The sequence below is a fragment of the Phacochoerus africanus genome, chromosome 2 (assembly GCF_016906955.1).
Source record: "Phacochoerus africanus isolate WHEZ1 chromosome 2, ROS_Pafr_v1, whole genome shotgun sequence".
NCBI lineage: Eukaryota > Metazoa > Chordata > Mammalia > Artiodactyla > Suidae > Phacochoerus > Phacochoerus africanus.
The window spans coordinates 269,744,662-269,770,669 of record NC_062545.1 but is presented as its reverse complement, the minus strand read 5'-3'; the positions used below and the strand labels follow the sequence as shown (position 1 = coordinate 269,770,669).

At 46.9% G+C, this 26,008-nt stretch overlaps 1 protein-coding gene across 9 annotated transcripts in view; it reads left to right on the top strand.

The window, feature by feature from the left end:
* Positions 1 to 26,008, top strand: part of MAPKAP1 (MAPK associated protein 1) — a 249,495-nt gene that overhangs the window by 194,927 nt on the left and 28,560 nt on the right. For 6 of the 9 annotated variants that reach the window (XM_047768406.1, XM_047768405.1, XM_047768414.1 and 3 more), the window contains 2 exons: positions 11,584 to 11,724; positions 25,508 to 25,645. In XM_047768406.1, the coding sequence (XP_047624362.1) occupies positions 11,584 to 11,724; positions 25,508 to 25,645 (279 nt within the window). Of the gene's footprint in view, positions 1 to 11,583; positions 11,725 to 12,681; positions 12,910 to 13,928; positions 14,041 to 14,526; positions 15,749 to 25,507; positions 25,646 to 26,008 lie in introns of those variants that run through there. The other 3 variants (XM_047768408.1, XM_047768410.1, XM_047768407.1) reach the window with 3 other exon arrangements.

Below are 26,008 nucleotides of genomic sequence, written 5' to 3'. Positions count from 1 at the left end.
TAATCATAAAGCTCTTAGTGCCTGGTACATAAAAAATATTCAATGAATAGTAACTGTAATTAATAAACAAGAAGCAGCCTTCTGTGACTCGTGGAGCAGATGAGGCACGGATGTGGAAATCTGGAGTCATGGAACGGTCAGGGCCCTTGGGGATGGGTCGGGGGCAGGAGCGACGTGAGACACCGGAGAGTGGGGCCAGGGCAGGTCTGTACGTCTGTGCCACAGGACCAGAGAACTTAGAAGCAGGATGCTTTCCAGCAAATGTGCTCCACTGTCCCCGAAGAGAGGTGTTCCTTATAAGGAAAACCATTTGTCCGAGGGCATGTAAGCCTTTCCATTTTTCTTCCACAGAGGACGGGGCATGACCTTTTCTACATCAAAAGATTTTTTTTTTAAATTACTTGGGCCTTCTATTGCAATATGCTGTATGTTTTGCTCTCCTCTGTAATTTTCACAACCACCTTACAAGATGCTGTGCTAATTGTGGAGAAGGTTTGTGACTTGCCCAAAGCTAGCTAGTCAGTAAGTGATAGGACCCGAATTCCAAGTCTGCTCTCTGCTTCTAAGGCCCTCCCTGAGATTGTTGATAGACCAGCCTAGATTTCAGTCCTGAGAAGGGTGAGGACAGTTGTCTTCATACACTATGAGAGAGAAGCTTGCACACGAGGCTAATATGACAAGAGTTTCTGCCTAGGGACCAAGAGGTAACATTTGCGCTTGGATCTTGGCCTAAATGAGAAAATGACAAGCCAAAGTCCTTGAGCCTTCCAGTTTGGATTCTTGTCTGATAATCTACTACATGCTTCAGCCAACTGTCTGCTAGAAGCTGGAACCAGACCAGAAGGAAGCACGAGTACATTATGGAGAGGATGTAACATTAGAAGACTTCCATTCTTGTCCAAGTGTCTATATAAATCCTGGCACCAAACTGAGCCTCAATTTCCTTTTCTGCCAAATGTTGCCAGTGACCTTTTCCTTTACCCGCTGATCACGGGTGTGGGTGCCCATCCTGGGCCTTTCGGAGAAAGAGGCAGTGTGAACCAACCTGTTGTTTCCACAGCTTTAAGAGAAAAACTCGGGAATTTCCCATCACCAGGGCTAAAACAGACCCCAAGTTGAACCGGTTTTAGGAAGTGCCGTGAAGTGTCAGGCACTGTGTCTTCCCTGTTTTATCGCTCACTGGTCTGCCTGCAGGGTAGTTCAGCATAGCGCTTAAAGCACAGTCTTTAGGAGTTACCGTTGTGGCTCAGCTGTAATGAACGAGACTAGTATCCATGAGAATTCAATGATTCAATCCCTGGCCTCGCTCGCTCAGTGGGTTAAGGATCCGCCATTGCCGAAAGCTGTGGTGTAAGTTGCAGGTAATGGCTCGGATCTGGTGTTGCGTGGCTGTGGTGTAGGCCGGCAGCTATGGCTCCAATTTGACTCCTAGCCTGGGAACCTCCATATGCCACAGTTCGGCCCTAAAAGAAGACAAAAACAAAACAAAACAAAACAAAAACAAAAAACGCAGTCTTCAGAATGAGACAGACCTTGGATGATCACTGCAGCCTCTGACATCGGACACATCTCCGTGGGCTTAGTTTCCTGCGCGAATGGAGATGGTTGACTCGTGGAGGTGCTGTGGCTTTTAGGCTAATGTGGTCCTCATTTTACAGAAGAAGAAACTGAGGCTTTAAGGAGGTGATTTGCTCATGGTCACACGAATGATCATTGGGAGGGGCCTCGAAAAATGTGTCTTCTGTCCATTAAGTCTAGCTGAATCTAGTTATTTTATTTCCTAAATGGAAATTATTACAGAAAGAAGATTGAGTCCTCTAAACATTGCTTCAGGGTCCTTTGACCTCCTTTTCTTTTCAAGGAGTCCTTCCATTATTTCCATACCTTACTGAAGTTTCCTTAATTGAAGGCAGTACTGAGGAAGAGCTTCAGCTTGAGGTGGGCAGTCACACAGGTGGCTGGACTCTGGCAGGGGAGCATATCTCGGGGTCTCAATCTGCAGATCCTTCTTTCCCCTCCTTTAGTTTCCCCTTGAAGATGCAGGAGAGGAGGCATCTCCTCCTGGAAGCTGCCCAGACCGCCTGGCTTGCCATTCCCTGGGCTCAGGTAGAGTCCCTCTCCTTCCTCCTCTCCAGTCACTGACTCCACTAGATGCACTTGCCCATGCCCACCCACCAGGAGAGAGACTGGGTCCAGGGTCCCCCTACATCCCATGCCTGTGGCCACATGTGGTTCATTTCCCCAGGAGAGAGTGAGCCTCCTGTGTCCCAGGGTTCACCAGGCTCTGCACTCCAAGGGCAAGAATGCGATGGCTTTTTTTTTTTTTTTGTCTTTTTAGGGTCGCACCCATGGCTTATGGGGGTTCCCAGGCTAGGGGTCGAATCAGAGCTGTAGCTGCTGACCTATACCACAGCCACAGCAACACGGGATCTGACCCGCATCTGCAACCTACACACAGCTCACCGCAGCGCCAGGTGGTTAACCCACTGAGCAAGGCCAAGGGTCGAACCCCCATCCTCATGGATACCAGTCAGATTCATTTCCACTCGGCCATGACGGGAACACCTGTGATGGCTTTTAAAAAGAACTTGGGTTTGGGGTGAGCATCTTTATGTGTCAGGGATTCTTTGTGGTGGTACACGGGGTCCCCCCTGCCCCCCATCAGTATTACTAAAGAAAAGGGCAAATTTGTAGATGGTGAATGACTGCTTCTCCTGGTGTGTTTCCAGCTCTTCTTCGGGGTGCTTATTCATAGTGGGCTGATCACTCCTCCCTTGGTGCTCTGTGCCGGCCCCACAAACTCCCTGTTGGCTCTACTTGGCTTCTGGAGGGTTTGCCTTCTTCCCTTACAAAGTACTCATCTCTCCAGTTTCTATCGTGTGCCTTAAAAGAGGGCTTAAAGTCCTGGTACTTATTATATCACAACAGCAGTCTTCAGGTGCAGAAGAAAATGATCGCGCAAATAAACTGTTTACAAATGGAAATGGCCGATGGCGTTCAGGACGTATTTGAGGGTGAACTGCTGCTGAAAGCCAGTTAGGTGTCTGGCTTTGGGGAGGCGGGGGATGTGTTCGCTATGAGGAATTTTCTATATGGGTGAGAATTGTTTCAAGTAGATATTGGATAATCGCTCCCTGCTTGCTACCTGCTAACAATTTAAATGAAACAAAAACGTTATCCCCAGTATCAAAATAGCTGTGTGTCCGCGCCTCTTGCGGTGTGGCTCATGCAGGCTGGTTGGTGGTGTGTTGCAGGGGGAAAGGCCAGATATTTGGAGCCACATTGTGACCTGAGGCGAGTCCTTCCCCAAGCTTCATTCCCCATCTGTGGTGTGTGATGGGGATCCCTGCCCTGTGAGAGCGTGGACATTACAGGCACCTAGTCAGGTGCACGGCCCAAAGCACGTGCTGGGCCTTCCCAGTGTCTGGATGCGAGTTCCTGTGCCCAGACACCGCGGCTAGTCTGTGTGGTGGCCTTTCCCCCTCTGTTAGTCCTCTTTCCCCTCCGGCCACTTAGACTTCCCCAGGCCCCTGTGGGCGGTGGGCCAGCACCAGGGGTGGCTGAAACCTCGGGCAAAAGGCAGTGCTGATCCGTCCTGGAAGCAGACTTGTGCCCTCTCCACACCTACTTCTTCCCTAGTGAGTGTCTGCATTGTGCGATGTGGACGGATTCCACATGAATTCCATTTTTCACTCTCCCTCTTTCTTGAAAGTTCCCCCCTTTTCATTTTATCATTAGGTAGTAATTAGTATTCAAGGGAAATTGGTCTTAATATATTAAAATTGGTTAAGTGCATTTAGACCTGTACCACAGCCAATGTCTTATTGGAAAATGTAATTGGGGACTCTGTGTATGTAATTAATTGAATTACAATTAAGAACTTTCATTAAGCGATACAGTGGTACATTAGAGCAGTAAGGAAACATGTTTGACGAGCCACAAACCCTGTATGGGCTCTGAGCGAGGGCACAGGGATTTGCATCCCTCTGGTAGGCTCCTGGCCCTAGAATCCGCCCTGCAGCCCCTGGCTGATGGTTTGGTAATGCACCAGGTGACATTTCTGCCGCGACTCCCCCGTGGGCGGAGGGCTTCTTCCAGCAAGTGTGCCCCATTCTCTGACTCTGGAGCCAGAGAGCGAGGGACACCTCAGTGAAGATCAGGCGTTAGAAGTCTTCGATGTCTTGTCGTGTAAGTCGCCCCAAAGGCCCAGGCGCTCTGGACGACCCCGTGACTTTTCCTGTGTTTTGAACAGGGGCAAAGGCACAATGGAAGAGGCGAGATTGACGGGAATTCTGTCATCACCCTGACTGCCAAGCGAACTGTCAGAAGCCAATGGTCCAGACCCTTCCATCCCGTAAAGGCTTCGCTCTGGGCACATATGTGTTCAGTCACCCCCAGAGGCTGACGGCCGCCCCCCCGGGCAGCCACTATGCGGGGCCCGTAGAGGGGCTGCACGGCCCCCACGGCATGGAGCTCACACGTGGGAGAAGTGCTTTGAAGGACGTGAGAGAGCATCTAGCAGGGGACTGGAGCCGGTGAGAACCGGAGGCTAAAGCTTCCTGGAGGAAGAGTAAACAGGAGCTAGGGAATGAGTCAGAGGATTGTTCTAGGCCAAGGGGCTACTCGTCCAAAGGCCTTGAAAAGGAGCTTGGTGTCTTTGGGCATGAATGAATGGAGTGGAAGGAAATGAGCCAGGGAGAGAGGGTTGAAGGAAGAGATGGGGGGGACAGGCAGGAACTTGAATGCAGGGCCCGAAGCTCCCCCGTCCTCACCCCCCACCCCTGTTTCCATGATCTGGTCTTTTTAGAAATTCTACAAACCTGGAATCGTTTCACTCTGATCACCTCATAAAACAAGATCATCCTGACTTATTGAGGGTCCGAAATCTCCCTGTGGAAAGGCTCTGACTCGGGAGTTTAATCACTTAGGCGCTGACAGCAAGCATCCCTACCCTGGCTGCAGCGTGGCAGATCCAGTGAAGGGTGTATCCTCCTGCGTGATCCTGATGGCTTTGCAGAGATTACTGCTGAGGGCGTGCAGGTGTGCATGTGTGTATCATAGTCTATCACCTATTGATTGTTTTTTAGAGACCAGCAAAAATGACTAGTAGCCGAAGGGAAGTGTTTAATAGAAGAGAAGTTTGGGGCTTATGAGGCTTTGGGGACTTAAAAGGCCTTTGGAAAAAAAAAACATGATGGATGTAGAAAGCTCAAGGAGAGTTTTTCTCCATGACTCACTCACGCATCTAGCTTTACGTCTTACAGGAGGAGTGGGGAGAATTAGGTTTTATCCCTGGTTGGTTGTCCCTTTTTTCTTTTTTTAAAATTTAATGATTTTTATTTTTTCCATTATATTTGGTTTGCAGTGTTGTATCAGTTTTCTACTGTACATCTAAGTGACCCAGTCACACATGCATATATACACGTGTGTGTGTGTGTGTACATTCTTTTCTCACATTATCTTCTATCATGTCCCATCACAAGTGGCTAGATGTAGTTCCCTGTGCTATGCAGCAGGATCCCATTGCTTATCCACTCCAAAAGTAATAGTTTGCATCTGTTAACCCCAGACTCCCGGTCCATCCCACTCCCTCCCTGTGCCCCTTGGCAATCGCAAGTCTGTGATTTTCATATTTACTTCTACAGTCAGTCCCTTACAATACATTGTTTTCAGTGAAGTATGTGAAGTCAGTTTGGCAAACACAGACGTATTGTTGGAAAAGGCGGAGTATTTCAGTAGCTTTTTCAGATAATAGTGGATATTATTTTCATTACTATACCAAAACTCCAATGATAGTTTACTTAAAGGTTGGTTGGTGAAATCAGAAACGAGTCAATAAACTTTTTTTTTTTTCCTTGCTTTTTAGGGCCGCACCTGTGGCGTATGGAAGCTCCCAGGCTAGGGGTCAAATCAGAGCTACAGCCTCTGGCCTACGCCACAGCCACAGCAACTTGGGATCCGAGCCACCTCTGCGACCTACACCACAGCTCACAATAACACCAGATCCTTAACCCACTGAGCGAGGCCAGGGATTGAACCGCATCCTCATGGATCCTAGTCTGGTTCATTAACTGCAGAGCCACAAAGGGAACCCCCTCAATAAACTGTTTATTACTTGGTCCACTTGTGAGGTAAGAGCATGAAAAGGGCAAGGATTGTTTTACAGTTATTAAGAAAATAGTATTGAGGTTATAAACCTACCTCCCCCTGCCTTCATGCCTGGGGCTCCTGAGCTGCAGTTTGAGAACCACTGCCTTGGAGTCGATAGTGACACCCACAGTCTCTGGCCTTGCTGGCGCTGCAGGAGTGTGGGGAGAAGGCAGGGAGAGGAGCATGGACTCCGGAGCCCAGTCGATCTGTCCCAGCTCTGCCGCTCCCCCACAGTGGAACCTCGGGCATGGTTTTGACCCGCTCCTGAGCCTTGGTGCCAAAGTTAGGATTTGAATCTACACCTCTGGACTGACCGTGTTTTTACGCCCAGGCCACACCCAGCCCTTGGCTTTCTCAGTACCTCCTCTTTCTGTCTTGCTGCGGACTGTGCACTCCCCCAGCCTCCGCCTTCGCCTCCTCTCCGCTTCCCTGTGCCCCTCTGCCCTGGCCTGGTTTTGCCATTAAGACAGGCTAGTCCTTGTTTCCTTTTTCCTGATTCCTTACTCCACAGACAGCTAAGCTCCTTCCTGTCTTGGATTTTCTGCTTGTCCCTCCAACCTTTCCACGTTTTGAATGTGCTCTCTGCCCTTCTTCCAGAGCCTGCTGTCAGTCCATTTGCGCTCTGGCGCTCAAGTCCCCTTTTAGGCGCCTCCCCAAAATTTGATCTATCACAATACATCTTTGAGTTATTGCAGCCGGAGCGTTTTGACACGATGCATTATGGTAATCCGTGGCACATAGAGACATTAACACTCCCGACTTTGACAAAATACAGTGTGAAGTCTTTGAAGGCACCATTACAATTTATCTTGTCATTCACGAGGAGACCCAGTTCAGCATTAATGTAGATGAACACAGTGTGGCTTTTGTTTCATTTAATTGCCTGTGACCTTTTTAATTGCTAATTTAACAAAATACCAAAGGGTTATATTTCAATTAAATTAACAGTTTGGGGAGTGGAGTTTTTTTAAATATGTTTATTTTTAAGACATTCAGGGCCTGTTTTTTACTTGGAGTAGATAAAAATGTCTTCTCTTAACAGAAGTGGTTTTTAAGTGTGACGTTGATAGCACAGTAGTATTTTTAATATGCATATGGTGCAGTGCCAAGCATCTTTGATGTGTGGTTGGGTTCCCCCCTCTCCAGAAGAACACACTCAGTAAAGGTGTGCAGGCAAAGTCGTAGAACTTTCCTGGTCCCGAAAAACGTTCTTGGTGTATTGCTCTGCTTGGGATATGTGTCTTTAGATTAAGTGTCTGATGCATGCATCATTAATCAGGCCCTTCTCTCTGCCTTGTGCTGTTTTCTCTGTGTTTTGTAGTGAATTGGTGAGCTCTTATAAAGATCAGGAACCCTCCCTCATCCCCATCAGTGTCCTTTCACAGTCTAGCACCCTGCAGACATGGGGAGAGAGTTGCAGGTTGCATGGCTGACTGATCTGTGCACACAAACAGGTCCCCTCCAAGCATCGGCACTCTGGAGCCTGCTTTCAGAAATGACGCTGGCACTCCCAGACCAGAAGGTGTTCCCATTCAGCAGATAAAACCCGCTTTGGGGTGAACGGCCTGCGTTGGAAATGACTGCAGGACTGTTCCTTCTCTGCTCCCGCAGGTGCTATTGCCCTTATGATCATAAACATAAACACACCCCTTGGCAGCTGGGGCAAGGCTCAGAACTCACCCAAGTATTAAGGGGACTTAAATCCTCAAATGGGATATGAATTTACACTGCCAGAGAGTAGAAGGTCAATGCAAGAAGCATTAGTGTGTTGAGCCAGCTCCAGCTATATAAGTCTTGGGCAAAATTAATATGAGGAAATTGACAAGCCTTGCTGGTTATTCCATAGCTTTAAGACCTCTACTAAAATCCTATCAGCTCATCTGCCCATTATTAACATTTCAGCAAAATATAAAGTTTTCATTAATCTCCCACAGCAAATTTAGGAGTGAAAACTGGCACTTGTTTGAGCTTTTAGGACTACATTAGCTGGTGTATTAAACAAAATATGTCATTCTTCAGTAGCTTCTGTAAGAAGCTAAATCAATTTCCAGCCATATTTATGCACCACTTTATCTAAAAGCATCTGAATTATCATTTACAGCTAAGATGCTTTATTAGCAGCTGGCATTGAAATTGCTCAGTAAAAAATTATATGTCACGTTATAGTAATTTTTAAATTGGTTTTAATCCAACACCATAAAATATAAAACTCTTAAGTGTGTGTTTTTTTAAATAATTGGCATTTTAGCATAATGAGCTGTTACCTCTTTTCAAATCAAATACCTGCAATATTTAGAAAATACTAATTAGTAAAGAAAACAGAAGTTTTTGAGCTAAGTTGTATCTAACAATGGATTTTCTCAGAAAAGGTGGCTTTAAATGATTTAAAACATGAAAGGATTTTAGTGTTTCTCCAAAATTCTCACTTGAAGACTCCAAACATAGCTTGACAGTTCTGTTTTATTAGTAAAAGGCACGTTTGGAGAAAGCAAGTAACCATCTGAAATTTTAATTTCTTTTTTTGTTTTTTTTGTCTTTTTGCCTTTTCTAGGGACAAACCTGCGGCGTATGGAGGTTCCCAGGCTAGGGGTCGAACTGGAGCTGTAGCCGCCGGCCTACACCACAGCCACAGCAACACGGGATCCGAGCAGCATTTGCAACCTACACCACAGCTCACGGGAATGCTGGATCCTTAACCCACTGAGCGAGGCCAGGGATTGAACCCACAACCTCATGGTTCCTAGTCGGATTCGTTCACCACTGAGCCACGACGGGAACTCCTAAAACTTTAATTTCTGACCAGCCTTGGCTTGGGACATGGACATTCCTCGGAAGACATGGACGAGTGATGTGATGTTGGTTAAGTCACTAAGCCTCTCTGAGCCTCACCCTCCTGGGACACGGCTCCTGGTATTCATCCAGTAAATCGTCGCCGAACTCTGGCTTTGTCCTGTGCATGGTTGCACTAGCAGGGTCTGGGCTATGGTCTGAGTAGAGCCTTCCCCCGCCTCTGCTCCTGGGGTTACAGTCTAACAGCAGAGCCAGAGAATTACTCTCTGTGGTCTTTACTCTAAAGGAACAAGCAGGGTGCGGTGACAGAAGGAGCCAAGTTAGACTTAGGGTTCCTTGGAGTGTTGCTCAAGCTAAGCTCATCAGAGGAACGGGGTGGTGGTAGGGGAAGGCCTGGAGGAATAGGCCAGGAGGGGTGGGATGGGGAGAAGGGTGACCTGGGCAGAGAGGCCCCCATGTGGGACTCTGTCACAGGCATCCAGTCCCTGGCCCATTAGGAAGCAGTGGCATCTTCCTGAGGGGAAAGCATCACCGTAGGTGCCACAATGGTCCACGCTGGGACAGTGGTAGTGTTTGGAAATGGAAGGCACAGTTCCTAATAAACCGGTTAAATGGGAAGGCATCAGAAACCAACGTTGACTTAAAAGCTTGCCCTGTAAGCAATAACTTCAGGAAGGAAGCTGTGTAATTGACTAGCTACCGGTTGTATAATAGAATTTTCAAGTTTTACACCCAAATCTAGAGTTTTCCATTCCCCCAGCTCTGTGCCCAGGAGATCTGTCCAGGTTTCCCTGAGGAACCATCTCTGGATTCTCATCACAAGGCCTCTGGCACCCCACTCTGGCTGGCCTCTCCCAGACTGGTGCTCCCTCCCACCACGGAAAGGCCCCAGCAGCCACACCTTCAGAAGACCACATTTCAGAGTCGGGGTGGGGGTGACCAGAATTAGTTTAGCTTTGCTGTTGTGACCTTGAGTGTGTGACTTTGCCTCCCAAAGCCTGGGATTCTTCATTATATATAGAAGGGAGATTACAGGACCTACCTACAGGGTGGTCTTGAGACTTAAATACATGTATGAAGGGCTCAGCACCATGCCTGTTGTACTAGCTATTGCTATTATCATTGATTTACTTGTTTATTTAGCAAAATTAGTACTGCTTTCAGGAAAAGGTGTAGAGATGAATGAGAAATTTCCTGATCCTCACAAAGCTTCCAATTTAGGACAGAGCAACTGCTCAACCATTCTAGTGCAAAGCTGAATATGATCCATATGACGTTAGAATAAAAATAATCATGACCACTATTTATTAAGCCTATTGTATATTAGACTCTTTAAATACATTTCGATAGTCTCTGAATGGCAGATATGGGGGGGTCAGAGAAACAGTCACTTACTTGCCCAAGATCAAGGTAAGTTCAAGGCAGGAGCCAGGATTTGAGCCCAGGTCCCCTTGGCTCCAGAATGCAGTATAAACCAACTGCTGTGGAATTCAGGATGGGGTGGAGTCTGAGCTAGTCTGAGTGGAGACAGATTCAGGATGAGGGTGGAAGGAGTGTTCTAGGCCAGAGGTACCTCTTGAGCAAAGGCCCAGAAGTAGAAAAACCTGAACCTGTATACAGTCTGAGTTTGGGAGGAGCTGAGAGGAGGTATGTGTGAGAAGTGACTGGTAAAATTGGGAAAATTTTGTTTCGGCAAGAGTATGGACAGCCTTGGTTGCTTGGCGGAAAAGAGTTTGCTTCATTGCGGAGGCCTTGGGAAGCCAGGGGAGATTTCTGAGCCAGTCTTCTTAATTGTCCCCAGTATCAGTATCCGAGTACTTAGTGTGCAGAGCTCTCCCTAAACGTTTGATGAGTGAATGACTGATCAAAGCTTTAGAAAGATGAATCACAAAGTCCTACAGAGGGAACCCTAGAGGAATCCTAAAGGAGACTGTTAGAGCCATCCAAGTTCAGGAAGGCTTGGACCTGAACCAGTGGAGACTAGAGGGCACAGGACAGGAAGCTGACTAGAAAAAGAAGCAAGGGAGTTCTCATTGTGGCACAGCGGAAACGAATCCTCCTAGGATCCATGAGGACAGGGGTTCAATCCCTGGCCTCACTCAGTGGGTTAAGGATCCAGCGCATAGCCCTGGTCTGTGGTGTAGGTCATAGACGCAGCAGGGATCCTGCGTTGCTGTGGCTGTGGCATTGGTAGCAGATACAGCTCGGATCTGGCGTTGCTGTGGCTGTGGCATAGGCCGGCACCTGCGGCTCTGATTCGACCTCTAGCCTAGGAACCTCCATATGTGTGGGTGTGGCCTGAAAAAGAAAAAGAAGCGTGGCCACACATGCTTTTGTGATTTTGACTTACTTTTGGGGAGACTGAGAGCTTCTGGTGAGCGGGAGTTTTTCTACCCTCTGTATTGCTGCTGCCCAGCCAAGGGCCTGCCATAGAAGAGGCACTGTTTATGGAATTAATTGTTGAATGATTAATATGTTACCGTTCTCTGTTTACTGGAATGGCATTATTAAGTCATCGCTCAGCCTTTTCTTTTCCAAATTAAATAGCCCATATTATTTTAATTTATCCCAAAGCATTTTAAGCAGACACCATTTGCCAAGCCTCATGTATCTTTATGTGTTAAACTGCTTTCTCCTCCCCAGGTTCAAGGGCAGACGGGGTTTTTGAGGAGGATTCGCAAATTGACATAGCTACAGTACAGGACATGCTGAGCAGCCACCATTACAAGTCATTCAAAGTCAGCATGATCCACAGACTCCGATTCACAACCGACGTGCAGTTAGGTAAGTGTGTAAACAGATGAGAGCCTTCTGTCCCTGGTCAGTGTAGAAACAGGGAAAGAAACAACATGCAGCTTTTATAGGATCTCGGTGACGAACGGTAATTTGTTTTCAGAGAAAATGTTGAAACAATGAAATGTAAAGTAACTCCTTTTCCCCACGGGAGCGCTCTGTCTTGTCTCCTTTTTTATGAAGCAGAAGATTAGAAATAGAACTAACTTGAGACTCTTTTTCAAGCTGATTGACTTCCATGAAGTTGCATAATTCTTTTCATTCTGTGATTCTCTTTCATCCTATCCTCAGAACTGCTTTGTAACATTGCCACTTGCCTTTTCTTACTCAGTGAATTCATTGCTTATTCATTCATGCCTTTATTCAGGAAGGCTTTTAATGATCTCAGAAGTTAAATTTGGATCCTCACCAGATAATTTGGAACTAAATTTCAATTACTATTTGGGGTTAATTTGTGTAAAAAATGTCTGCGGATTTTTTTCTTTTTTTGGCCACATCTATAACATGCAGACGCTCCAGGGCCAGGGATTGAACCCAAGCCCCTGCAGTGACAGCACTGAATCCTTAACCCACTGAGCCTCCAGGGAACTCCCTAAATTTCTGTTTTGACTTGAACCTCACAGGACTGGAAGGAGAGTCGTAGTGATCCACACGATATTCATAGGCCGTCGTCGTCGTCGTCCTCATGGCTGTCATCTTAGGTGTCCACTACGCACTGGGCACTGTGCTGGCTCATAAGTGCTTCACCTGCACTACTAACCCGCCTTAAAGGCAGATGTTTTTGCTGTCTCCATCTGACAGAGAATGTAGGCGAGGTGCAGAGAGGTGAAGGCTCGTGCCCAAGCTCACACAGTGGGTAGGAAGGTAATGGTATCAGGGGCAGAACCCTAGTCTAGCCAACCTGAGGGCATCTCCTCCCTAACAGAGGATGGACTTTTTTTTCCCCAGATGGTTTCCAGAGGCAAAAAGCCAAACTTGAATTCATCCGATTCTGATTAGTATATTCAGACAGAGGAAAAAGTTCACAGAAGAATCAGTGCAAAGAGCCCAAGCTCTACAGGCAAGAACTGGTTTGACTCCCAGCTTTACCGCTTATTTGCAATTTCGGCTTAGATAAGTCCCCTCCCCTTTCAGTCTTTTGTCATTTTAGGGCCGCTCCCATGGCATTTGGAGGTTCCCAGGCTAGGGGTCCAGTCGGAGCCATAGCCGCTGGCCTACACCACAGCCACAGCAACACAGGATCCAAGCCGCGTCTGTGACCTACACCACAGCTCACGGCAATGCCAGATTCTTAACCCACTGCGTGGGGCCAGGGGATCGAACCTGCATCCTCATGGAGACTAGTCAGATTCCTTTCCGCTGAGCCACGATGGGAACTCCCCTTTCAGTCTTAATGTTTGTCATTTCCGAAGTGGGAATTATAATGTTTACCTTTGAGATTGTGTGTGAAAGTGGTCCGGGCCGCTGTGTTCTGGTGGTAGCTTATCTTAGTGGTGTGGTGATCACAGTCATTACCATTTGTTTTGCTCATTGGTTTCTCTCCTAGCCCACCATCTTGAAAGTATTTAACCAGATCACTCGGATTAGGTAGTGGCCCTGTTGACAAAGTTTCACCTGTAGCCACGACAGAGACTTGGCAGGTGGAAGTGGATGCTGAGAGTAATGCGGGTACCTCTCTTTACCACGGTGGCTCTCAGAAGTGAGGGGACCAGAAGCCGGTCCGTGGCACCTCTGGATGCTTCCAGTGGCACCCACAGCGCCCTCTGGTGGAGAGTCACGATTCTGACGCACTTCTAAAATGGATGTCGTCAGAGCATTTGTTTCTGCTATGAATCGAAATTCAATCTCTAGCAATATAAGCAAAAACTTCACTAATTAGTCGCAGGGAATTTTCTGACAGTCAGACAGACTGTGCCCATGAGCACCATATCACGCAGTGGAAAGACAGGTTCATTTCCTGTTCCCGTGTAGATGAGTTCCGGTTTGTATTCAGACCCTCACTTCCTCCTTGGAAAGCAGATGATCACACCCTTCCATTCTAAACAGCCTGCACGAAGCCGTCCAGAAAGTCTTTCTTTCTGAAACAGCATCTACTGCAGAGTTCAGGGCAGCAAGCAGCACACTCTTTATGGGCATTCAAGTGAGCAGCTGGATTCTGAGATCAGTAAATAATTTATTTTATTTCAACTGACTAGCCAGGTGCTTCAGATCTTTCCTGACACTGATGGATGGTCTCCTCCGCTCGTCCATCCTGTGTCAGTCAGAGCAGAGATTTCGCTCGCCCCCTGTGGCAAGTTCTTCTAAGTGGTAAGCGTCTGTGTGTGGCATTTACCCAGCAGCCCTGCTGATTCCACAGAAAACTCCCTGTCCATGCAGAGTTAGCGGCACACAGAGCACACAGCCGAGGCTCGCCGGGCCGAGCGCGTCGGCCCCGTAGAGGCTTGCCTCCTGATCGAGTAAGCGTGGCTGGTATCCCAGTTTCGCCGCCTGCCATTTGCTTCTGAGAAAGTCAGGGGACTTTGATCTGCATGACCCAAAATTCAGTCGATTTTCCACCAGACTTTTACACGATTGAAAACTGCGATTGGAGTCTGTTAATGAAACCTGGAGCAAAGATCTGATCTTTTTAAATAATATTAACAAGAATTATAATTTTTAAAAGCCGTTGCCATTTGTCAGATGCTTGCTATGTGCCAAGAGCTCTGCTGATCCCTCTTTTATATGCATTGTCTCCTCTAATCATAGTACTTTATTAGATAGTTTTGATGTTACCTCCATTTTTTTTAATGTGAGGAAACTGGGATGAAGCTGAGATCAGAACCCAAGACGGAGGCTGTCCTGCGGCTGACGACTGATCGCCCCTTGAATGCGGATGGCCATTGCACTCCTGCTCTACCTCTGTAGCAGTTTGTGGTCTGAACTTTCACCCTTATTGCCGTGTTTAATGCACACAGCGGATTGATGATGTTACTCCCATTTCATGACAAAAAACTGAGGCTTGGAGGACTTCATGAAATAAAGTAACGTATTATAAAGCACGTCGTGCTGACTGGCACACAGCTATTACTTCATAAGTACTAACTCTCTTTCCCTCCCTTCAGCCGTCAGGTAGACAGTAGGGTATCCAGTCCCAGGAGCAAAACTGAGACTGAAACTCAATCCCATACACTAAATCCATCACACGGCAAATACCTCAGTCATTAAGGACGTGCCTTCAGCAAGGACGTGATTGCTTCTGGTTGGCCAGTTCCAGAAATTCTGCACGCCCCTCACTCTTCTCCCTCCCTCAGCCTCTGGAGACCAGTGTCAGTGTGGCGTGTGTGCTGCTCTTCCATCCTCCCTTCACACCTCTGATCTATCCCTGCACGTTTTCCCCCTGGGCCCAGACCTCACCTCAGAATCGTTCCCAACACTGCGCCATAAAGAGCCTCCTCCCGATCAGCTGGCACTGGTTCTTCAGTGGAAATCGATTTGCCATCCATGCTCTGCCAGCCTTGAAAACTGACCAGCACAGCCATCATGCCTAAACATTCCTGTATGTCTTACAAATATTTTTGGATACTTCATCTTACCTGCTTCCCCTCCATGTTGGGCCTAAAAGTACAGATGCCCTTTAAATGTAGACTTTGCTTGAGCCTATACCAAGTTGAGATTTATCCCATTAACCGGAGCTCCTGTACGCTTGACCATGGTATCAGGCATGAAGACGTGGGTGCTGCCCAGACACGCCGGGGCTGGCAGGTTGAAGTGGGTTTGGAATAGCTGAATCTAAGCGGGTCAGATGGTGAGTGCCGCCTGTGCTCTGGGAAGCCCAGAGTATGCTATCAGGACATTCGCATTGGCTGACTGACAGAAGCTGACTTAGGACACAGCAGCCAAGAGGCTGCCCACAAACCCAGGTACGGAGGCAGAGAGGGCCAGCACTTCTTCGTAGGCCTCTCATTTACGTGGTACCTTAAAGCAGTGTTTCCTGCCATGACCGTGTGCAGAATCTCCAACTCCCTGGCCTCATACAAGATCTGCTGGCTCAGAATGTCTTTTTTTTTTTTTTTTTAATTTGTCTTTTCTAGGGCTGCTCCTGCGGTATATGGAGGTTCCCAGGCTAGGGGTCTAATCGGAGCTGTGGCCACCGGCCTAAGCCAGAGCCACAGCAACGCAGGATCCGAGCCACGTCTGCGACCTACACCACAGCTCACGGCAACACCAGATCCTTAACCCACTGAGCAAGGCCAGGGATCAAACCCTTAACCTCATGGTTCCTAGTCAGATTTGTTAACCACTGAGCCACGACGGGAACTCCTCAGAATATCTCCTTAATTGTGGGGTTTGGAAAACGCAATCTCACAGTATTCAAAGGACTTTCTTGCCCCTTATCTCTTTGTCCAGGGGTTTTTTTTGTTGTTGTTATTTTGTTTTGTTTTTTACTGATTGGACAGGTCAGCCTGGTTTTCCCAGCACAGGTCTCAGGCTAAGAAGTGTTTTGATAGCCATGCCACCTGTATAACTTGATTCCTTCACTTTACCATTTGTCAGTTGACCATCCCCATGTCACCAAAGGGATATGTCACTGAATACATAATGTACCATGATTTCCATCTCTGTTATATTGCCTGTATAACCCAACATAATTCTGTGTAGGATATACAAATTCTGTATAAGATTTACAGATAAAGACTGTATTATAAAGTTTCCATGGTTACCTCCACTGTCTCTTCATACAACAGTCCAGGTGTAGAGCTGCCTGTGGTGCCTGGGTTAAGGATCCAGCATTGTCACTGTAGCGGCTCGGGTTCCTGCTGTAGTGTGGGTTTAATCCCTGGCCCGGGAACTTCCACATGCCATGGCTGCAGCCAAAAAAAAAAAAAAAACAATCCATATGTATAATCTTAACACTTGTGATCACAGATTTTTTTTTTTTTATCTGAAGTATCAAGTACACTAGCACATATCTTAAAGAGGGCAAAGAGGTTTCATCTCATAAACCAACTCTAGTCAAGTTTGTGATGGCTGCCCAGAGCATCAGGCTGGAGTAGCATCTCAGGTGGTGTCTGAAGGCGACACAAACTCTGTGATGGATTAAAAATGTCTGCCCTGCGCCTGCGTGTGATGAGAAGGCAGCGTTATTTGCCATCTCTTGTCTTTCTTGGTTTATCCCGTTGCAGTTATTTAACTCTCTGGTCAATACCTACAAGCCAGCCCTCAAAGACAACCTTATTGCAATGTTATTTTTTACTCTAGATGCAGACTTAAGAGACACATTAGAAGACTCCATGAGTGAAAGCAGCAGCTGTGGCCTGGACTTTATTACTCCTCAGGCTCACTCGGACCCTGGAAGTAGTTCCGTTTGGCTGTATGAATAAAATACGTGGCCCTCTTATTTTCTGATGGGGTACCTACAGAGAACAGTTCAAGTAATTACATAATCTGGAAATGCGTGTTCTCAGAAATGGATTGACCTTCCTCCCACACCCCCATTTCACAGTGAATACTCAGGAGATACCCTTCTCCATTCAGAGACACAAAGAACATCATAGTTCCTGTGGAGACCTGCATTGTATTTAACTCCAAAACCCCTGGGTCCGTTGAGTAATTTGAGAATGCAGATCCTAGGATTCCAGTATTCATGGTAATAGACCAGTAATAAATGCTCGTATTAAATGATTATTCTGTCCCTATTGTGACAGCATTTGTGTGACCCACAATTTGGAATAGGGTTTAACAATTCCTAATGAGCTTCAAGGGACAGCTGCCACCAGGATTGCCTCCAGAAACTTTCTTTACCACGTCAGTGCTTAACGCAGTGATGAGGCTGTGGGAAGATCCCTTGCCGGAGAATGTCGGAAACTCGAGGGGCTTTTCCTGACTGTTGCTTTCCTCTCTGCTCCCAGATCCACCCTTTTGAGAATCCCTGACGAGTCATCTCAGGCTCCTCAGATGGCTGAGAAAGAATTCAGAATTAGAAAAACTTGAGAAGCACTGGCATGTCGTGGAATTAATGGGAATAGGATATGTGAGCATTCTCCAGGATTCTATATTCTTTTCACCACGTCCTCATCTTGTCACTTGAGGTCCAACATTGCACCAGGGCCTGAACATGGGTGACCTCTCATTTTTTCCCCATTCTGCAGAGGCTGTTATAAACTCTCTCGTGAAACAGCATTACTGCTTCCTGACATGCTAAGCTCACCTGAGGTATCTGTTTACCGGGAGAATATTTAGTTTGGGGGTCCAACTGCCCCAGTACAGAATCTTTGCAACTGCCTTCTCGACAGCAAGAGTTTAGCCCTCATCCAAGGACGGGTGTGACTGGGATTGAGTCATCAGAGGTCTCACTTAGTAGCTCTGCCCTTGTGCTGAGCGCTCTGCTGAGGGCTGGTGCACAGTCGCGGTCTCGCTCGTGGTCGGGCTGCCTCTCGGTTTGCCATCCAAGGATAACAGTCTAGTCAGGTACACTCAGACTTGTTCCCAAGTCTTTATATTAGAATTGGAATTAACATTAGAATCTAACATTAGAATTACATTGGAATGGGCAGCTTTTAGCTCTCATTCCCAAACTGTTTTGGGTGGTTAGCCACTTCACAGAACCACTTGATCTCAAGAGTGTAAGGCTCTACTGGGTCTCATTTTAGTTGTGACCCAAATGGGATTTTTGTCACATCTTTTGGGTCCCTAATATATTCCTGGAGGCAGTGCTTTTTGTGCTATAATGTATTTGATCACTGTGTGAATATACCCACTGTAGAAACATAACGCACAGCTGAGACCGAGCTGGGCTGTTTAAGCCCAAGCTTGGAAGTGTGGGGATATGAATTATGGTTATAGCTCTGTCATTACTGGGTGACATCAGACAAGTCATATCCCCACCCTGAGCCTCAATTTCTTCATATGGAGAATGAAAGCCCCAGACTAGGTGATCTCTGAGGTCTCATTAAGCCCAAACAGCTGGTGTGTCTGATCCTGTGTGTAAATTCAGAAAAGTTTCAAAGTCTTCCGTGCCTGCTCTGTGGATGCTATCGATTGGCTTTATAGATTCAGCAAAATCCACTCTGGCAAAGAGTTGTTCAGTGGCACTCCCCAGGGGCTTCTCCAGGCTTTCCGAGGCTCTAGGTAACCTGAAGACAAGAGGATTGTAGATTTGTATAAAAAGCTACTCCAGGATTTAACAGCAGTGGGGCTTTTGTAGTCTTAGATTCAGAAGCTGTAGGAAATTGATGAATGAACCGTATCTCATGACGTCTGAGCAAATAAACGATAACTTGGGAAATACGTGGAGGCGTGGAAGGTTAAATACCTTAATTTTTGCCAGACTGGTGTTTCAGCTGCTTAGAAGGGCATTTTAAGCAGGCCTTGTTGGGGAGGGTGGCTGCTAAACGTCAGGCGTGCTCCTCCTGGACAGTAGGAAGCCGACAGGTTGGAACACGCACTGGATTTAGTCCAATAGACCTGGGCTTCAGCCCCAGCTCTGCCATTTACTAACTTGACTCACCCTGAGCAAGTAGGTCATTTCACCTTTCTGAGGCCACTTTTACTAAAAATTTGCAGGAGAGGGGGGGTTGCTTTTTAGGGCCGCTCCTGCAGCATATGGAGGTTCCAGGCTAGAGGTCCAATCAGAGTTGTAGCCCCCAGCCTACGCGACAGCCACAACAACGCGGGATCCGAGCCGTGTCTGCGACTTACACCACAGCTCACGGCAACACCGGATCCTTAACCCACTGAGCGAGGCCAGGGATGGAACCCACAACCTCACGGTTCCTAGTCTGATTCATTTCTGCTGCGCCACGACAGGACCTCCACTTGTAGTAATAATTTTAACAATAATTGAGCCCTTAGGTGCCAGGCACGCTGCTGTTTTTTACATGTTTAGGCTGGTCTACCTTCATGACCCCTTGGGAGAAGCTATTGTTGTTTTTCCCATTTTACAAAGGAGGAAGCTCAGGCTCAGGGAGGGAGAAGGAATTTTACCCAGGATGACACCAGAGGGATGGGGAGCTCCAGATTAAGTACCTGGGGACCTCAGGGGGCAGGGGTTCCCTAGCACAAACGTTGCTACAACTTCCAGGTGTGAGAACATGTTTGCTGATGTTGGATTGAACTTGTGGTTGCCAGGATCAAGAAGACGTATGCCTTCTTGACGATGGAGGTCATTGCCCAGATTCGTGGAGAGGACAGCACTGGTCTCCCCGGCTGGACAGTCGTTCTGGATCCTGGTGCTTCCAGGAGGGGGGCATGGAGTGGAGCATAGAGTGGGTCCTGAGAGAACTGCCTCCCACTCCCACCCCAGTCTAGGGCCGGACAAGTCCCTTGTTCATGTCCCTCCCCTGGCTCCTTCGCTCCCTGCCCTGCCCCGACCCTCATCACTGGGCCCACATCACATCCCCTTGCCCAGTGCCCAGCTCCAGACAGTAGTAGGCATGAGAAGTAGTAGTGTATGTCCCTAGCTATGGATTAAGCAATATTCCAAGCACCTTTACAAGTCTTATTTGATCTTATAACAAGCCCATGAGGTTCTGTTACCAACACCATTTCACAGCAGCCTGCCCAGCGTTACCTAGTTAGAAAGTAGAGAAGCTGATACTGAACTCGGGACTCTGACTCCAAAGTCCACTAACGCTTATCTCTCTCAACTACTGCCTTTAAATATAAACTGGGCTACCACTGCCTTCCTGACAGAGATGTGAGAAGCTCTCAGTAAGTTGCGGCAGAGGACCAGCATAGGCTGCCCAAAGAAGGTACCCGGTCTGTGTTAGCACGTGATACACAATGCTCATTTCCTTGTATGGACATCTTTGGGTTAGCTCAGACAGACAAGGGATCTCCTTGTGATAGCTCCAAAGCCTTGGACAAATAGTTTCTCCAGAGAGTTGTATATATGTTATGGTTGCATTTTTGTTTATTTTGAGCTGTCTTGTTAAGGGAGGATTTATATGCTGGCTTTGATGTAGGACAGCAATCAGGCAGTGTTTTCTGCCTTTGACAGTTGGTGTGATAGTTTGCTTCCAGTGAAGTTTGACTCACTGTATCTGGAAGCTGTCAGAAGTGGGAGCATGAAAAGGTCATGACGGATGGCTTTGGATAGTGGGTTGGGGAGGAGAGCTGGTAAAGGAGACAAATGGCCTCCCTTGTTTCCAAGGGTAGGGGCTGAGCCAGGCCCGCCCCCTCCTCCCTCTTCTCACCAGCCATAGCTGCTACGGTGGAGCCTCCCTGGCACGGTTTGCCAGGGTGGCACCAGGCTGGGCATAATGTAGCTGCTCAAGTCCCCTCCTCGCAGCTCAGCCCCTTGGGTACTTGAGAACTGCTAGATGGAAGAAGTCTTCAGTTTAGGATCACTTTTCATGATCCCCAGTTGTAGAAGTCAACACACCCCCTTCCTTGCATTTTCAAAGTTGGGAAAAGGAACTGAATTCTGAAGTAGGAAACCCCTCCCCTCCAAAAAGTGTCAGCTGTTTTTATTTGGGGTGAAATTTCTACTTTGGAAAAATGCAGAAAAGGAAAGGATGTAATCCCACTGGCCAGAGGTGACTTGACTGCTCTTACTAGTTTGAAGCATATCCTTTTTGACCTCTTTTCTGTAAATATTTTTCCTGTCCTTTTCACCTAGTGTCATAAGAATTTTTCCAAGTCAAAGCTTTTCCTGTACATAGTTTTTTGTGGCTTCATTGTATTCCGTTGTGGTTGTATTAATTATTTCTCTATTGTTTACATTGGAAAAATGTAAACTTAACAGAAGCCAGCTTCCCTTGTTTTCTTGGGCATGTGTTTATAATTTGAATTTACTTTAAAATAGTGCATAAATGACACTTTAAGGAATGCCTCTGCCTTTGCTTCAGTGACTTTACACAAAAACTTCAGCTAAGGAAATCAAAACCATGCCCAGTGGTCAAAAAGAAGAATATTGATAGGATTTCGTGCCCCACGCTGCCATGTATGAACAAAAGTAGGTGAGCATTTGTTGGCACATTTGAGTATTGTTTGTTCCTTGGTAAAAATTGAGAGAGGAGGCTAAAGACCAGTTAGGCAGAATTTCTTACCACATCTTCTCCACTCACCTGAATGGGGACGTGCGGATTAATGGAAGGTACCATGCTTGGGAACCAGATGGTGCTGGGTCTGAAAATGGCTCTCCCACCTAAAGGCTGCCCAGCCTTAGACAGGCACCTTCACCTCCCCTAGGACATGTTATATAAAGCGGCTGGCACAGTTCTTGAGAATAATGTAGTGGCTGGGAGGACAGATTCTGGAACCAGAAAACCTGGGCTTTCTTCAAATGCCAGCTTTGCCACTTCCTAGCTGTGTAATTTTGGACAAGTTACTTAACCTCTCTGTGTGTCAGCTTCCTCATCTACAAAATAGGAATAAACATAGGAACCAGCTTCCTAAGATGGTTGTGAGATTTGAATCAAGGCACACAAAGGATTTCTAACCCCTCTGGCACATCATCGGTGCCAGTTAATGCACCGCCGCTCTCTGCCCCTGACCTAGCTTGTGGCACCAGCCTCCTAACTGGTCCTCTTTCCATCAGGCCGCAACCTCCTTTCAGCTGAAAAGGAGACCTCAGACTCCCAGGCAGGGGCCAGAAGAAGTCTCTGTTTGCATCCAGGCTGGATGCCATGGACTCCATCTTCAGCAGCGGGGTCTAGTTGTGCTCAGGAAAATGGGCTCCGACAGTGGGCTGCCACTTGCCCAGCAAGAGCAGACAGGGTCCCGTGTGCCCTGCTTTAAGAAGCGGGGACTCACCTCTCAAGGGGGGGGAGATTATTTAATGTACAAAAGGATTTTTCCCATCAGGAAAGATTCCCCTACAGGTTTCTTTAAATAGTGACTCCTCTAGGCAGGCGCGTGTTTTACAGATCATTAACTACTTGACTGAAAGCCTGCAGGGCAGAGAAACTTAAAACTAAAGTGCCGGGAGCCCCTGCCAATTACAGATCAATCCAAAATGAAGATAAAGTATCTCTGGAACTGGAAGTCAGTGGAAAGTGTGATTTGATTCAGAAAAAAATCTGATTTACACACAACTTTTTTGGAATACACCAATTGTTTAAATGGTGTTCCACCTGCCTGCCTCTCTTGAACTTCATGCATTCGCCTCCCACATCTTCATCCCCAAACCGCAGACTTGGGGTTCCCCTCCGTGAACAGTGACTGCACAACAGCCCTAGGAAAGGGCGTCATTGGGTGTTCTCGTGGCCGAGCAGAGCTTAGGCAACTGATGGGAGATACAGCCCATAATGGATGAACTATGCAGTAACAATTTGCAGATAAAAATAATAGAAGTTAAAGTGTACTTTACATGATAAAAGAAAGATGAAAGAGGACGAGAGTCTGTTACATCTGAGATGGTTACAAAAGTCCTGCTTCGTGAAGTAGGCTCTGTTGAAAAGATTGATGCAATGGGGAGTGACCTTGGCTTGGAGCAGGAGCTGGTGATGTATGTATGCGCATCCCTCTGCTAAATGGACCCAGATTTGTAGCACTAATATACATGGGAGCCCAGAACCAAACTCAGTACGGCAATAAATCAACAGCCACTTTGGGTGTCATTTCTGGTTTATATTCCACTATTGTTCTATCACTTTAATTCATGTCACTATCATCTTTTCATCTGGAACAGTTTTATATAATTTTCCAGTGGAGTTACCTGACAAATCCTATCAAATTAACAAGCTACATTAACACTATTGACTGACTACGGCTTCAGGAGTTGCAGGGCCGTAGAACAAAATTTTAACTCCGTGTCTCTCTGATGATACCTCTCCCCCTCCCTCTCTGAGGAAGGAAGGTAGGGCAAGGTTGATTCCACATAAGAGGTATGTGGCACATTTGCACATTGATCTCGCTCTGCTCATTTTGACTTTTATAAATGTCAAAATAAGAAGCAGAAGAAGGGAAGACCGGGGGAAAAAAAGAAAAACCACTTGCTACCAACAAGCCATGGTGTGGTTTTCTTCTTTCAGGGAACTATAGACATGTCCAGATCTTTAACAATTAATGACCAAATTGGAGGGAAGAGTGTAGCAGGGTAGTCGTAATCTATTTTAAGTGAAATGTAATAAAATCGGTCTCCCGATACATTCTCGCCCTCCTGAAATCATCTAGACCCGAACGTCCAGAGTCAATTGGGCTTATGACATTATGCCTAATTGAAATATGGTGTTCCTGAAATATGTCTAATGACAGATTCCAGCGTTCGCTTAATAAAAAATACCAATTGTTCGTCTTTTCCAAAGACCACACAGTAATGACCAGGGTTAAGCCACTGAACGGCCCGTGTCTCCTTCAAAGGCAGCAGAGGGGACCCTGCTGCGGGCTCTCCAGTCTCCCGCCTTTGTCTGACTGCTGGTTTGGGATTTCTTTATTCATAACATAAAACAGAAACACATGGAGTGTGTGAGTGCGTGGCAGACCTAATCACTAGGATTTGTTTGTGTCCGTTTTCTTTATTAATGTTAAATTTGGCCTGACCGCGGTCATTGTGTTCTTTGGCTTTTTGTTCTTTAATTTCTTTGTTTCTTTTATCGGTCGTATCTTTGGGCCCATCGCGTTTTCTCACATTATTTGTAAAATCTTCTGAAGGTGATCCATAGTACGAAATATGTTGATAACTCTGGCTGGCTTTTGTGTTGCAGTATGTACATTCGATTGTTTTATTTCTTAGATTTTTACTTCATTTAGCTTTTTTTTTTTCACTTTGACCCTGACCTTTAAACTGTGGCCTGCAAATTAATTACTTTTAAGAATCCATCTGGGGCCCACTCTGGAAGGTATATTGAAGGATTTTGTTTCACTTCATGAACAGATTCCTCAATTTTCAGTGGAAAGAAAAGGAGCATCCCAGCCTCGCTCCTGTGTGTCAGGCTGGGCACATTCTGCTCGGTGATTCCAGGAGGGCAGTTGCCGTGTGTTTGCACAGTCATCCTCGGACACCCTCCATCCCTGGCGTGAGCTGTGTTCTCCTGACACCTTTGCTCCGAGTCACCGTGCAGTGCGTTTTGTCTTCCACAGCTCTGAAAATGAAACCTGAAGTCCCAGTAGTTAAGATCCTGGAATCCCGTCAGAAAGCCTTTGTTGCCTAAAGCGCACACCCAGGGCTCTCTTTCCCTCCGCAGAGAAGCAGTGACCTCCACAGCCTGAAGCCAGGCTCTGAGACTTGAACTTGGAAGATTTTACGTAAAGGATCCTTTGATCCACCTATGGCTTCCTTTCAATACAATGTGGATAATTATTTAGTGTCAGAGAATTCCTTAGGGAGAGGTTTTTTTTTTTTTTTTTGCTATTTTTAGTGTGTAAGATTTTTCCAGATCAGAAACTTCATTGGTAGCCTAGCTCTTTAGGCATAAATGATGTTACAGCCTTCTCTGTCCAACCCAGATCTTCTAAAACAAAACAGAAAAAAGACCACTGATCAGAACCCGTTTAAAGGAAGCTTAGAGTTTATTTCATTAACAATATGTAGGTAAACTCTCTATTGTATCTGTGTTATATCGAAGAAGGTGTGTTTCTTAATACTTTATCATCTGGTTCCCTCACCCTCACCCCCACCCCCACCCCCACCGCCTCCAGCTCAGCCACCCAGGAAACCAGACTTTGCAACTTCTCTGTGCTGTGTGGCGTCTCCTTATGTCTGTCTTTAGAAGCCCATGGCGGTCCCTAAAGCCCCAAGGAAGAGCTCATGTTCATCCAACTTGGGATTGGCAGAACAGGGCCGACGATTACACTGAAATCACTGACCCCTACTTCTTGTGGCTTCTTTTTTGTCCTCCCCTTGGCCTTACAGGTATCTCTGGAGACAAAGTAGAGATAGACCCTGTTACGAATCAGAAAGCCAGCACTAAGTTTTGGATTAAGCAGAAACCCATCTCAATCGATTCTGACCTGCTCTGTGCCTGCGACCTTGCCGAAGAAAAAAGCCCCAGTGAGTAGTCCCTTTTATTTATGTCCCCTTTCTCTCTTCCCCCTCTTCCCCTCCGTGTGCTGGGTGCCAGGAGAATATATTGCCACCGTGTCCTTTTTTCCTTGGGTCTGTTTAATTCATTACCAGAAATTTCTTTTAATCAAATGGGATTGTATTATGGTGCCCAGAGCCTGACATGGGCCCCTGTTCTGTTCGGTCTTGATGGCAGCAGGGAACCTCAGAGCAGCTCCTGACCTCGGCAGCACCCCCTCGGGGGGCTGGGGCCAGATTCCTGATGCGAATCTGTACTCATCAGAGCCCTCGTTTCACTTCGTGCTCCCTTCCTCTTTCCTGTGTGGGGGACTGGACCAGTCAGACCCGGAC